The following is a 13,726-nucleotide window of genomic DNA, read 5'->3' as shown; positions in this document are numbered from 1 at the left end:
AAACGAGGACACTGCAGTCAGCATGAACTCTCACATGGTAGCGATCGTACACTCAATCATCAGGCCATGACAGACAGACTGACAGACTGACAGACTGACAGACTGACTGACTTACTGATGGCTGACTGACTGACTGACTGACTGACTGACTGACTGACTGACTGACTGACTGACTGACCTGACCAGCTCTCTCCTCAGCCCAGCCAACTGGGCCACTGGTGCATTCCTCTGGCATCCATTGACCAATGAAGAGAGCTAGGAGGACTAAAGGCATATTCATATACTCCAGTTTTAGGGGCGATAAGGTGACCACTGGAAACTACAACATGGCGTTGCGGTGCTAAAGCGACTCACCGCTCACCCAAACACACCGTCTCTCTTTTTTTTTTACAAATAACCACCGTTTCAGTGGTCCCTTTATCACCTCAAGACTGGAGTATGAATAGGCCTTTAGTCCATGGTTTGTCAGTGTGACCAACTGTCTTATTTAGAGCTCCACTGATGCTGATCGTCCAGATCTATCTGCCACAAGTAAGACGCGCAAACGCGGGAAGCGAACGCAGCTCGTGTGTGTGTGGTTGTGTGTGTGTGTGTGTGTGTGTGTGCGCTACAGCTGCGCCCTGTGTGTGTGTGTTACAGCTGCGCCCTCTGGTGGCGGGCGGGTGGTGTAACAGCGGGACAGACAGACAGACACACAGACACACAGACATTCAGCCCTCGCTGTCATAGTAAGTGGCTCACTGCGTTCGCAAATATCTGACGACAGGTTGGGCAGTTATGCGTGTGTTTGAAAATGATTGAATAACCCAGCTATATGGTTGACCAGAGTCCCTCGGGGCTTGTCTGTTTTGCGTTTTCTTCTGTTATTGTTTTGTGGGGAAAGCTTTGACTGAAAAGAGCCGATCGACACGAGTAGTGGTTCCCTATGGAGACACAAAATGAGACTCTTTGGGTCTCCATAGGGAACCACTGCATGCTGGTTATCAAATGATTGACATAAATTCAACTCTCCGTGGGGTGAGTAATCGATTTCGGCGATTTCACCTTAAGCAAACATATGACACACTTCTACACTGACACAATCCATCCGACACGCACACGTGCACACACACACACACACACACACACACACACACACACACACACACACACACACGCGCTTGCATGTGTGTGTGAGAGATTGTTTTTGGACGGTTGAGGTGATTCATTTCACGGTGACGTCACAGCAGATCTTCATGCAACACAAGCCTTCCTAAAACGGTAGAGGCTCATCCATCCTGCTGCCCTGGGCCATCTGGCCCTGCAGGGACACAGTCACGTGTCAAAAACACAGACAGATGCAGATACAGATGCTGTGGTGCAAAAAAACATTCTGCCTCCATATTTCACCTTTTTTTGTTGTTGGTGTTTTTGCCCTATTTTATACTTTTTAACCCATTTAGGACTGAGACCAGATTCTACAAAATGTCTATAAACATGGGTTCTCAAACTATTTCATGTCAAGGATGTATATTCATGTATTTGGCTGCAGACCCCCATTTGAAAATATGTTGTTCCAGGGACCCCCCCCCTCAGAAGCAAAGATTTGAGTTAAAATCGTTCGCTGTGAAAGCATATATTCAAAGATTTGCGCACTGTGTGCCGCGCTATGAGCGTGTAGATCTGCAAATCTTTTTGAAAAATCTGCTATTGTTTGAGAATTTTAAAAGCTTGTGTCACGGGTTGCTGTATTGAGCTTCTTTCATTTCCTGAAAAATGTATATTTTTCATTTCCTGAAAAAATGACCATGTTGGAGTTAGGTGGTTTCTCCCCGACAGCAGAGATCTACAATGCAAAGGTTCAATCCAATTAAGAACCAGCTGTGATCGCAGACGATGCATGGTTGGCACTTTCACACATCAGCAAGCAACGCTCTCTCTCTCGCCTCTCGCCTCTCTCTCTCTCTCTCTCTCTCTCTCTCTCTCTCTCTCTCTCAAACTGTTCACGAATGCACAGGAAGATTCCTGAGTGACTGATAGATCTGTCAAGCTCGTTCCGGATGACTCACACACACAAACGGACGCTTGCACACGTTGCAACCACGTGCAGTACCCCACACTGAGAGAGTGATGCCTGCTGGCCATGCTATGCTGAAGACCTATGCCTTGGTGCACAAACAAAGCGTCACTGAGTGACAACAGAAAAGGGACATCTCATTTGAGCCTGCCTGGTGGTGTACAGCTGCAGGCAAAAAATACACTGGGAGAGAGGCTGTAAGCTTGTTGTTGTTGTTGTTCCAGGGACCCCCCAGAAGCAAAGATTTGAGTTAAAAACGTTCGCTCTGAAAGAATATATGTATATTCAAAGATTTGCGACACATTTTCCCGATTTTTCAAAAATAGCAGATCTACAAGCTTGCGAGTGCCGCGCTATGAGCTTGTAGATCCGCTATTTTTCAATAGCTAAAGTATAACATAATGCTTAAAACACCAAAAGGGGTTCCCGTCCAGAATTATATAATTGCGATTATATAATAATTAGTGACAGGCCTACCTCTATGCCCACATAATGCCCACATAGGCAGTTCTCATATCACAGAGGAGGACATATCACTCACCCTGCAGGCTTGTCCACTCTCAGGAAGGCCTGGATGACCAGAGGGAACTCATACTTGACTATGTAGAGATAACTGGACATGGCTGTGGAGAGGAGGAAGCTGTGGATTAGTACTGAGGGCCACAGAGTAGGAGGCATGCGCGCGAGCGCACGCTCTCTCTCTCTCTCTCTCTCTCTCTCTCTCTCTCTCACTCTCTCTCTCTCTCTCTCTCTCTCTCTCTCTCTCTCTCTCTCTCTCTCTCTCTCTCTCTCTCTCTCTCTCTCTCTCTCTCTCTCTCTCTCTCTCTCTCTCTCACACACAGAGATAACAAAATATTGCGTACACATGGAGAGATGCACTGTGCATGCATGCTGCGTCTCTCTCTCTCTCGAACATGTGTGTGTGTGTGTGTGTGTGTGTGTGTGTGTGTGTGTGTGTGTGTGTGTGTGACTGTGTGTGTGTGAGTCTCTCTAGTTCAGCCAGTAATAGGCTATGTGTTGATTAGGCTGTGTAGTCCATTTGGTTAGGGAGTGGGGACATCCAAGTGTATTTTCCTTACATACAGTATTCAATCAATCAATCAATCAATCAATCAATCCATAGCTCTAATGCGTTGCTATGTAACTCTCGACTTCCGCCGCTCGCATGAATGCAGACCAGCCTCTCGTCTTTAGCGTAAATAAAAATAAAGTGTTTTGCTACTCAGCAAAACAAAGGCAGGTTGTGTCATTAGAAAGCCTACTTTCCTTAGTGGGAGCACTCTGAGCCCCTCACCACACGTATAAACGGTACTTTTTGGCCAAAAGGGGATTTTGTTTCCACCGGAAAAAAAATACTTTTAGTTACTCCACTGCGCCTTCTACCGATATTGCCCAGAGAACTGCCTCATAGAGAATATTTTTCCTCTGGTGAAAAAAAATCAACCCCTGCCCCTCTAACACTCTCTGCACGTCTCTGCCGCTGACTTATAGTAACCTAACAGTAAGAGGTGTAGTGTTATAGTTATAGATTAGTTTATAAGTGTATAAGTGTAAGTGTGTTATAGTTATAGAGGGGTAGTGTGTTGCCTGTGTCTGTGCAGCTATTACTTCTGTGGCTGAGTGGTGTTCTGTGCACAGTGCAAGTGTTGTGTTCTAGTAGTGTGCAACTCTGCATGGGTGCTGCCACCTATTGACCAAAATATTGGGCAAAAAATTAAAGTGTAAAGGGAACAATGAAAAGTGGACGGTCGAAAAGCTAAACTCATGATCGAAATGTATGCAACGGGCCTGTTGGGACCAGGCCCAGGGGCCTCTGAGCTAGGGGGGGCCCTGAGCTTCACACGGAGGCTCAAGCTTAGGGGCCCCTGGAAAGTGCAAAGTTAATAACAATTATCATGGCAATAAAATAAGCCCAAATGTCCTAAACCAGTGGTTTTCAACTGATTGTGAATGAAGGACCACCACCCTGACTTTAACCTGGGGAACATCTGTGGTGTTGGGTGGGGATATGGGCTAAGATTAGTGCTTTTGTATCACTTGCTATGCATCCTGTATACAACATCCCACTGTGTCTCAACTCTCAACCAATGGTCAATTGACTAATAATTTCCTAATAATCATGACTCATCCAGACATTCCGGTAAACTTCCCCCTCTTGAGATTCTGTTGAATTTCTTGACCTCCCACTTGTCAGTAAATGACTGCATGGACGGTCATCAATGTCACCAGGTCATTCAGTTCACTGTTTCTCAACTAGTAGAAAGACAATGTAAAAAAAATCTACAAATCCTACATTACTAAATGCATGGTCAGGTCAGGGACCACATGCAATAACGTCACGGACGACCTGTTGAAAACCCCTGTCCTAAACCATCATATGATACATGTGTGCGTGCGATACATGTGTGCGTGCGTGCGTGCGTGCGTGCGTGCGTGCGTGCGTGCGTGCGTGCGTGCGTGCGTGCGTGCGTGCGTGCATGCATGCATGCATGCGTCTGTGCATGTGTGTCTACCTCCAATGTTCTGCAATGTGATGGCAATTCCAGCAGCCATCTTCCCTGGTGTCCCAAAGGCCCTGTAGCCCAGCTGCTCGTACGCACGGATTCCTGGAACACAATTTACACCATTATATTACACATCACAACATACCATACATTAGAACACATCATGCTGCACTGTGAGGGTAGGCAACCTACCAGTGCCAACATTGGCACAAAGGAGGGTGATCACTGGCACACTGCGTGAGAGAGTGTTTTTGGTTTAAAATGTAACTACCGGTATTTTCTCTGGGAGAGCAGCGAGACTCGGCACAGCTGTTTTTTATGTTTTGATCAGTGTTGGCAAGTAACTTAAGTAATATACTACTTTCAGTAATATTATTACTTTTTTCCAGTAATATGTAACTTAACTAGTTACTTTCACATTTTGAGTAATAATATTACATTTACTTTTTTTCAAAAGTAATATTATTACTATTTTCACGAGCCTTGGTGGAACTGTGGGTTTGAGTGTTTATTTATAATGGTAGACTGGGTTGAAGTCAAGTTGCTTTGCAGACTGCTGATCCGCTCTAGATCTAGACTCTAGAGCGGATACGGCAACGATGCACACTCGTCGGTACGTATGTGTGAAGTATCGGATGCAGAAGGGCAGGCCTTAAACCGTCTGGAACACGGAACAACAACCTAAACTAGTGTGTGTAACTCGTTAGACTGCACTGTTAGAGAGAAGAGATGTAAATAAACTAACAATGGAGGAGGTGGAGGAGACAGAAACACCGGCACAACAAAGCGTTATAACATTCAATACTTGGAAGTATTCGCATTATTTTGAGTATGTCCGTGATCAAGACGAGATGAACATTATTGTCCGCTGCAAGTTGTGCATACGGAAGAAGCTATATTCCATGTCGAAATCTACTTCTAATCTATGTGTACAAATGGATCCATGAGTTAAATAAACACTGCAGAATAGGGGAGGGGGGACTGCTAATGTTGAAAATGCAAAGTAAGACTTTTGGGGACAAAATATGCAATTACTGGGGGCGAGAGAAAAAAGTAATAAGTAAAGTAATAAGTAACTAGTTACTTTTCTCAGGGAGTAATAAGTAGTGTAACTTTATTACTTTTTTAAAAAGTAATAAGTAATAAGTAGTATATTAGTGTTAAAGTAATATTTTGCCAACACTGGTTTTGATTAGGTGTTCCATCATGCTCGTTTGAAGCACAGCTACTTCAACCAATCAGATTGCTTCCTTGAAAACGACCTGTTGTATAATGTCTGAGATTAAACACTTTTTTTGTACTAAAGCACTAATGGCACTGGGGAAAATTAACACAATCTACACTGAGATCTGTGCTGACATGACAGGTTACTGTACAATGTTTCAATATGTGGGAAAGGAAATTCCATGGAAGGCCATGACATTATGAAGTTTATTTGATGCCCTTTCCTTTGCCCTGGCATTTGGCTTTGTGCCCCCCAAAAGATTGACAACATCAAAGGCCTTGTACCTAAACTATTGAAATCTCCCACACGAGAGACCAGGGTTACAATCCAGTTGCAGTTACCTCTCTTGAACCTTGTAGCTACTGTAGTAACTTACATTATAGCATAGCATAAGCATACATTAAACTGATCATATTACATTAATACCATACAATATTATAAATACCACACATGAACATAAAGATTTGTGATACGTGCTATGAACTAGGCCTATGTCTAGACATTACCGGGCGGTATGTTGATGAGAACATGAAGATACGTATGATACTGTATGTATGAGCCATCAATGTTGATATTTTATTGAACATTTTTGTCATGAGCCACTAATTAAGGCTAATATTTTAAGAGCTTTTTCTTTGCAAAGAAAAATGTCCCCCACCAATGTGTCAGGTGGCTTCCAAGTCCTACAGTAGGTGCCAAATCACATTCATGTGTAAATGCAAGCAACTGTATGCACATACATACCTACAATACCAGATAACTTGAGCAGCAAATGGATGGAGTATGAAGAGAGTACTGCCACTACTGTCAGGAGGACCCTACAGAGGAGATATACAACAAATAGACATATGAACAAATAATATTAAAATGGTATAAGTTATATTTTGAGTGCTAAGCTCTTTTTTTTTTACTTTTTTTTGTTAAAAAAGCGAAATGTCCAATATTCCGATATCAATCATTGCTTTTACAGTGTTTGTTCTTTAACAGAGGTATTGACATCTCTCCAGCTCTTTAATTAGTAAACAGAAAATACATTTTCAGGTCAGGATGCCGATTAAATAAGGAAAGATAACTATCAAAGATATTTCATCAGATCCAATTGTATAGTGTTTCGGTTAAAATGTGTCTGCTATTAAGTATATTTTTGTTTGTTTCATCGCTTCCAATTTAACTCCTTGTTGGATAAAATTGGTATTATTAAAGATAAGCAGAGAGAGGGACCCCTGTTACTGAATAAATGCCACACATCAGAATATCTAAAGCTATTTAACACTTAACAAAACAACATTATTACTTATACAACCCTTTCTAGTTTCCTCAATGGCCTAAGAAAAAGTCTCCAATCCCCCCCCCCCCCCCCAGTTTGAAGTCAGAACCAAAACGGCCGTGTGAATGTGGTCAACAGATCACATTCTTAATCTGTGCATTAGGTTGTAGACTTATTTATGCAGCTGTGGCACGGAGATGAGATTGTTGGATATTGGAACAGAGCATGAGCTTGAAGAGCGGGGTTCCCGTGGCTCTGGTTCACCCTGGGCTGGACTCCAGCAGGGCTAGGCTGGCTGCACATTGCACAAGCCGCTAGGCCGCTACCACAGGAAATAAGCAGTATAAGCACACACATCAAATGGGCTATTTTTAAATGGGAAATATATTTACAAGGCAACGGTAAGGCGTGTTGGGGTGAGAGGAAAACTATTCTGGACTTTTCTGCAAATTAAGTCCTCAATGTAGTTAATTTCACTTAATTTTGCAGTGCTTTTTTCCCCTTTTTTTTGTCCATATCTTCAAATGTGTCAGTTCTCCAGCCGCCATCCTTTGGCCAAAGGCCCTGGTGTGGCCTCAATTTATAAAGAACTTCATCTACTGACGTTCACGGGGCATGCCCTCTTCAAGCTATACTAGTACTACCAATCTATTTTCTCCCCCTTTTGTTGCTCTTGCCAACCAAAACTCTCTCTCTCTCTCTCTCTCTCTCTCTCTCTCTCTCTCTCTCTCTCTCTCTCTCTCTCTCTCCCTCTCTCTCTCTCTCTCAGTCCAGTCTTGCTGGAATGCCCAAGCGGCACGTCTTTCACCTCGACTTCAACTCTTGGCTGTCTGTCTTTGGCTCAATGTGTCCGAGCATCGTGGAAGAATGCGTTGTGGTGGAAAACAGTCGACCAATGCATTGGTGCCATGGGTGGGAGGACAGATCTGCTGACAGTCAGTCAGCAGTCAGAAAAGAACGTGGAGCGAAATGTCATTTTGGTCCTAAGTTCTAATTACTGTAGCCTACTACTCATCAAGTTATCCATCAACTTGTGAACAGATACATAGAAACTACACTGCAAACCGCAAGTTGAGGACACCATGACTCACAAGCGTCCTTATCTCACCCCTGTTTCCACACGCTTGTAGATCGGTCCGTTTTCAAATGGCTTACGTATTAGTGTGTGGTTAAATCCCCGAGTGTGAAAATGGGCCCAACCTTTTGGGGATTACAGGGTGTAGACTCGAGGGACTGCCATGTTATACAAATACCGTATAAACACGCTCTTTGTTCGGCGAAAAGCCCTACGGTAATTACATGACAAAGTGTGACCCGTTTCCTTCCAGGAAGGCATTGGTCATGATCCCACCCGAGGCCAGCGATGCAACCGCTGGAGTGAACTGAACTGGCCCTGAATCCGTGCCTCACACAAGCCGTCATGGGTCATAAGTATGACATAACACCTGCAGGCAGGGATGGAGAGAGTACTACTCAAATAGAAGGACGAGGAATGTCCCCATTCCGTTCTTTTGCTCCCGATCCGATTCCGATCATTTGATTTTGAGCATCTGCCGATACCGATTTTCTTTCCCCGATCCGATATTTATATTTTATAGAACACGTTTATGCCATATCACTATAGTACAATATCCCAAATAACAAGACAATTACCAGTTTAATATCATGATATGGATATAATATTGATAGGATGTCCTGATCACGTTTTTTGGCTCCCGATCCGATTACGATCATTTGAAAATGACGTGATCGGCCCCCGATATCCGATCGGGACAACCCTAAGAAGGACTGTTACAGTACGTCACTTAGAAATACGAGTATGCACGCAGTGGTTTACATGAGGGCTCGTTTTGAGAAATAATATTATAAATATAGTATTATTTTAGTCTAAAGGTTCATCAATAAAGCTATTGACTCATGGTGCAGACCTTTTATTTATTTGTCTGTGATTCCCATTGGTCCGACTCCCACGCCGACCTTCCAGTGTCTGTGATTCCCATTGGTCCGACTCCCACGCCAACCTTCCAGTGTCTGTGATTCTCATTGGTCGCACTCCCACGCCGAACTTCCAGTAGACGTGCCAGCTCTGCTCTGTTTTCCTTTATAGTATCTGTTACTTGACTTATAACCACATTAACCCTGGAGTCGCTAATTTGAGGATGTCATCATATAGGCAAAAACATCTCCAAAATAGCTTAGGCCGCTATATGCGTAATTTATACTTTGTCTCTCGAGCCACACTGACTGCAGCGCTACAGCGGACACTCTACAGCCAGCACTGCTGGAAAAACGTATGGATGGAGGCCTCTCTTCCAAACTGTGGCTGCATTTCACTCTTTTCACTGCATGTCAGACCAACTTCTGACCAATCACAATGGCCAAATTACCATATAGCTCGGCTAGTCACAACATCTCCCGTGCACCTGTTCTGGTGTAGTATGAGGCGTAACATTTATAGATAGGTATGGTTAAAATGAAAGGACATCCAGAGCATAACCATTGCAACGTTACAGACACCCTCCCTTTCAAATTCAGTGGATGCTCTCCAAAGTGGGGAGCATCTTTTCCTCAAGAGACAGCTTTGTCAAAGGATTGCCTTATGAGGGAAATGAGGTTCAAAGCAAAATTACAGTAAACTGAATACCCTCCTGACAACACACTGTAACTGTAGATGGCCCAGAATATATATATATATTCAAAAATAGTGAAAAGAACAGTGGAATTCAGCAATAGGGAAGCCACAGGCAGGTACTATTTCTATGGCCTTGCATGTCCTGTTTTTGTATTATACAGTACAATCATCAGGCAGCCCAGATTTCTACAACCACCCATGGCTATATACTGTATGACTGCAGAAGTCTGGGCTGCCTTGAATTTCTTAATCAAAGGGCTATTATATGGAGGCTCACAGCATGGGGCCAAGAATGCTTTAAAGAACAAGATAAAGCTGGGCCAAATTCAACACCAGATACCTTGTAAATGAGTGCTGAGATGTGAAAAAATGTCTCCAGGACAAAGGGTGCACAGTGCAGTGTAGATCTACTCTGTGCTATCTGGTTAGATTAGCCTCTGGAAACATGTGCTGAATTATTTTGAGAATCACCAGTAATAAACCATGAAAGTGTCTGAAGACCTGGTTGGTTGGTTACCTATGAATCGTGAACTAAATCTAAAATGACATCATGCGCTTTAATTTGATTAATTCAAATAGCCTACTACTTACTACAGCAGGCTCACACCTGCATGCCAGTTTGGAGCGGGTCGGTTCTGTAGAACCACTGCTCTGAAGGTCTTCACACTTTTTCATGGCACATCATTTAGCGTTAACTGTGTCACTGTGCATGATTCGTGTCATGTAATTCACGTCATTTGCGTCGTTTTGTGTGATTCGCGCTGGATCAGTCGCATATTTTTGGGATATTTTTTGCATAATTTGCATCATGTTTTTTGATTTGAATTGAATTGCGTTCCCCTAGCCTAGATAGAAGAAGATTCCCCTATCCTGTTTTCCCCCTAACAGAAGAGATGCCACCATCATTTCAGTAGCCATTCTTAAATCCCTTCTTGTATTAGCACTTGCTTAGTCACTGTGAAAAATGTATAAACTGTGTGCTTATTATTCACAGCAGCCAGCAGTGTACTGCTGTGCCATTTACATAATAACTCAATTCCACCGCCATTGTACTTCATTATATCACAGAGCCTGAAACCTGAATTTAATTAAATCTCAGACACAGATACTTATCAAACAACGATTCTAATGCATCATCAGTCTCTGTGCGTTATTATGAGCCATCAGAGTAGAGAGCATTTATCTACCGAGCATTCAATTAGGGCTTTCAACAAATACAGGCTGCCTGCCTGGGTTAATTGCCTATAACAATTAAGTGCTATTTTTGCGTTAAACCCAGACCTCCAGTGAGAAAATCTACAATAAGTGGAAGGCTTGAACTGCGTCAGCGAACATCTGCGAGCTCCAGTTTTAACTGTAATGGCTGTAGAGAGAAGACTTTCGCACACCCGGCAGGCAATTTGGAGCAGGTGCGATGATGACAAAGAGTATACAATGTGGAAGAAGGGACATCCGCACACTGCCACTTGCTAGTTCAGAGCAATTTTATTAATTGAGCAACGTTTCGGTCTTGCGACCTTCCTCAGGCTTCCTGTAATGGCTGCAAATTGCAATCGCAGCTGTTTTCACCTATTAGAGCACGTCACTGACGCCATGATACGTCAACATCTGTCCAACTTGTTTTCTTCCATAGTTGATTTGGACAGCAATTTTTTTATTTTAGTTTTAGTCATAGTCTCTTGAATAGTTTTAATTTAGTTTTAGTCACATTGTAGTCACCTGGAATGTTTTAGCGTCTAATTTTAGTCGACTAAATCTACAGTTGATTTAGTCGACTAAATGTATTTTGGCGGGCCTTGATGCCATCATAATGGCTGATTTTACAAGCTCACAACGCGTCCGACCTACAAGCTCACAACGCATCCGACGTACAAGCTCACAACGCGTCCGACCTACAAACTCACAACGCGTCCGACCTACAAGCTCACAACGCATCGCAGCGTGACGTGTTTGCAACCAAGTGTAAAATGAATGACTTATATTGTATCTCTTGTACCACTAGTTCCTTCCAGAGTTTGGTCTAGTTTTTATTTGTTGACGAAATTGTCAATATATTTTTTAGTTTTAGTATATATATATATATATACAGTATATATAGTCATCATAGCTTAGTTTTCATTTAGTTTCCATTTAGTTTTCATCACTGAAAAAGGGTATAGTCGACGAACATTGTTTTGTCATAGTATTAGTCGAGGAAATCAACACTGTCTACATTCATCTGGCTGTGCGAACTCACAGGAACAGGACGACCCCTGTGTTGGCCATGGCGTACGCCAGTCCCAGGATCCCGCTGCCCATGATGGCGTTGCCCAAGTTGAACACCGACATCCCAAACGAGGTCTTCCCCTCGAACTGATGCCAATGACAAAAGAGAGAAATTAAGGGGGTTAAGAGTATTATGCTGTAGTGCAAACCTTTTAGCTCAAGACTCCAAAAATAAATGAGACGTTTCCCCGGGACCCAAACTAGTGAAATTAGCAGATCTACATGCTCAGAACGGGTCGCTTCCCGCCACGTTGTGAGCTTGTTGATCGGCTGTTTTCATATACTTAAACATTAGTTTTCTAATCCTTTAATTCGTTTTTAGTTCATGAGAAATGTGGGTTTTTTTAGGAATCTTTTTCACATTGTGTGTGAATCTTTTTTTAAATAATAATAATAATAATGAAAAACAAAATGTAGGAAACAAAACATAAAGGGAACCATAAAATTGTGTCCGCGACCCACAAATGCATGCTGCTTAAAATACAAAATGAACAACTGGGAAAACAGACGTACATCTGTAAAGCGAGTGGTCTTCTTGTCGTCCATGCTCGATAAGAACTCCTGGCTGTCTGCGCGGTTGGCCTCCGTGTCCGCCGTTCTGTGGGGACTCACGGGGAAAAAGAGAAACACAGTTGTCGTAAGAACATGAGGGCACAAGAGCAACACACATACAAAAGACACCCCCCAAAAGGCCAGCAACAACCCTGGGAATCCCAATGCCAACGCTGCAATCTCTCTTTCAACACAACCAGGGACAGGACTTAAATTGTCATGCAGTTTCTCTGTCCGTGTGTTTATATTTAGTATCGATGAGTAAAGGCCTATTCATAGTCTGGATTTTCGGTGGTGAGGTGACCACCAGAGCTGTAATAACGTGGAGTGGTGGACGTGGTGAGTAACAACTAACAACTGAGAGAAGGACTGGGGAGAGCGGTGGTTTGCTCTTCACCGCGGCTCAGTGACATCATGTTGTAGTTCGGTGGTCACCTCACCACCTAAAATCCAGACAATGAATAATCCTTTTATCAGGGGCACGTGCGACACACATGCTCTGCTCATCATCAGTGTTACATACCTGGCATTTTGAGCACTATTGGGAACAACTTCCCTACAATGTAGCGTAGAGAGAGAGGAACCATCCATCGCCCAATGAGAGCACAAAGAGGAGAAACAACAGACAACCTCAGTTATAGTCCTGTTATAAGAGAAAACAATATGATCCACTCTGCAGTGGATTAACCCACATGAACCATAGCGTGTGTCTCTACGGTTGACGAACATTCTGCAAATATGGGTGAATATTCAGCAACAAAAAAAACTAATAAATATATACAAACTCAACCCTTGAAGATCGTCTATGGATATCTATCTACCTATTGGATAGATAGATGATTACATGACTAGTTAGTTGCTGCGAGAGTGAGGTCTAGCCAACACCAACTCGGGATTCCTGGATCGCTGCCCTCCACAATTTCCTATTCAACATGAGACTCTTCAGTGTTGTCAGCCAAGCTGTCGCGTCGCAGCACGTCTATACATAGGTGGTACGCTTCTTTCCCCTCCTGGCTTTGCCCTGGGTTGGCTCCCATTGGGTCAATTTACTTGCCTCAAGTTCTGGGTGCCTGACGCAGTGCCCTGCCAGCCTCATCCTTCTCTCTTACATGACTAATAAAACTGCTACACAGACCCTCAGATAAACAGGCAGCCTCCTGAATGTTTATTGACTGGGCTCACAGTCACTCACACAAACAACCTGTTAACGAAAGCCATGGTCAAG

General features: G+C 43.3%; 1 protein-coding gene across 2 annotated transcripts in view; it reads right to left on the bottom strand.

The window, feature by feature from the left end:
* The window catches only part of LOC310863529 (sodium-coupled neutral amino acid transporter 3-like), a 54,827-nt gene that overhangs the window by 20,273 nt on the left and 20,828 nt on the right, over positions 1–13,726 (bottom strand). The window contains exons 3-8 of one of the 2 annotated variants that reach the window (XM_083771940.1): positions 13,025–13,057; positions 12,463–12,556; positions 11,921–12,036; positions 6,530–6,603; positions 4,570–4,662; positions 2,598–2,679 (exon numbers count right to left, since the gene is read on the bottom strand). In XM_083771940.1, the coding sequence (XP_083628066.1) occupies positions 2,598–2,679; positions 4,570–4,662; positions 6,530–6,603; positions 11,921–12,036; positions 12,463–12,556; positions 13,025–13,057 (492 nt within the window). The remainder of the gene's footprint in view (positions 1–2,597; positions 2,680–4,569; positions 4,663–6,529; positions 6,604–11,920; positions 12,037–12,462; positions 12,557–13,024; positions 13,058–13,726) is intronic. The other variant, XM_083771941.1, reaches the window with a different exon arrangement.

Source organism: Protomyctophum parallelum (assembly GCF_964188405.1).
Source record: "Protomyctophum parallelum genome assembly, chromosome: 8".
NCBI lineage: Eukaryota > Metazoa > Chordata > Actinopteri > Myctophiformes > Myctophidae > Protomyctophum > Protomyctophum parallelum.
This window is presented reverse-complemented; position numbering and strand designations above follow the sequence as displayed.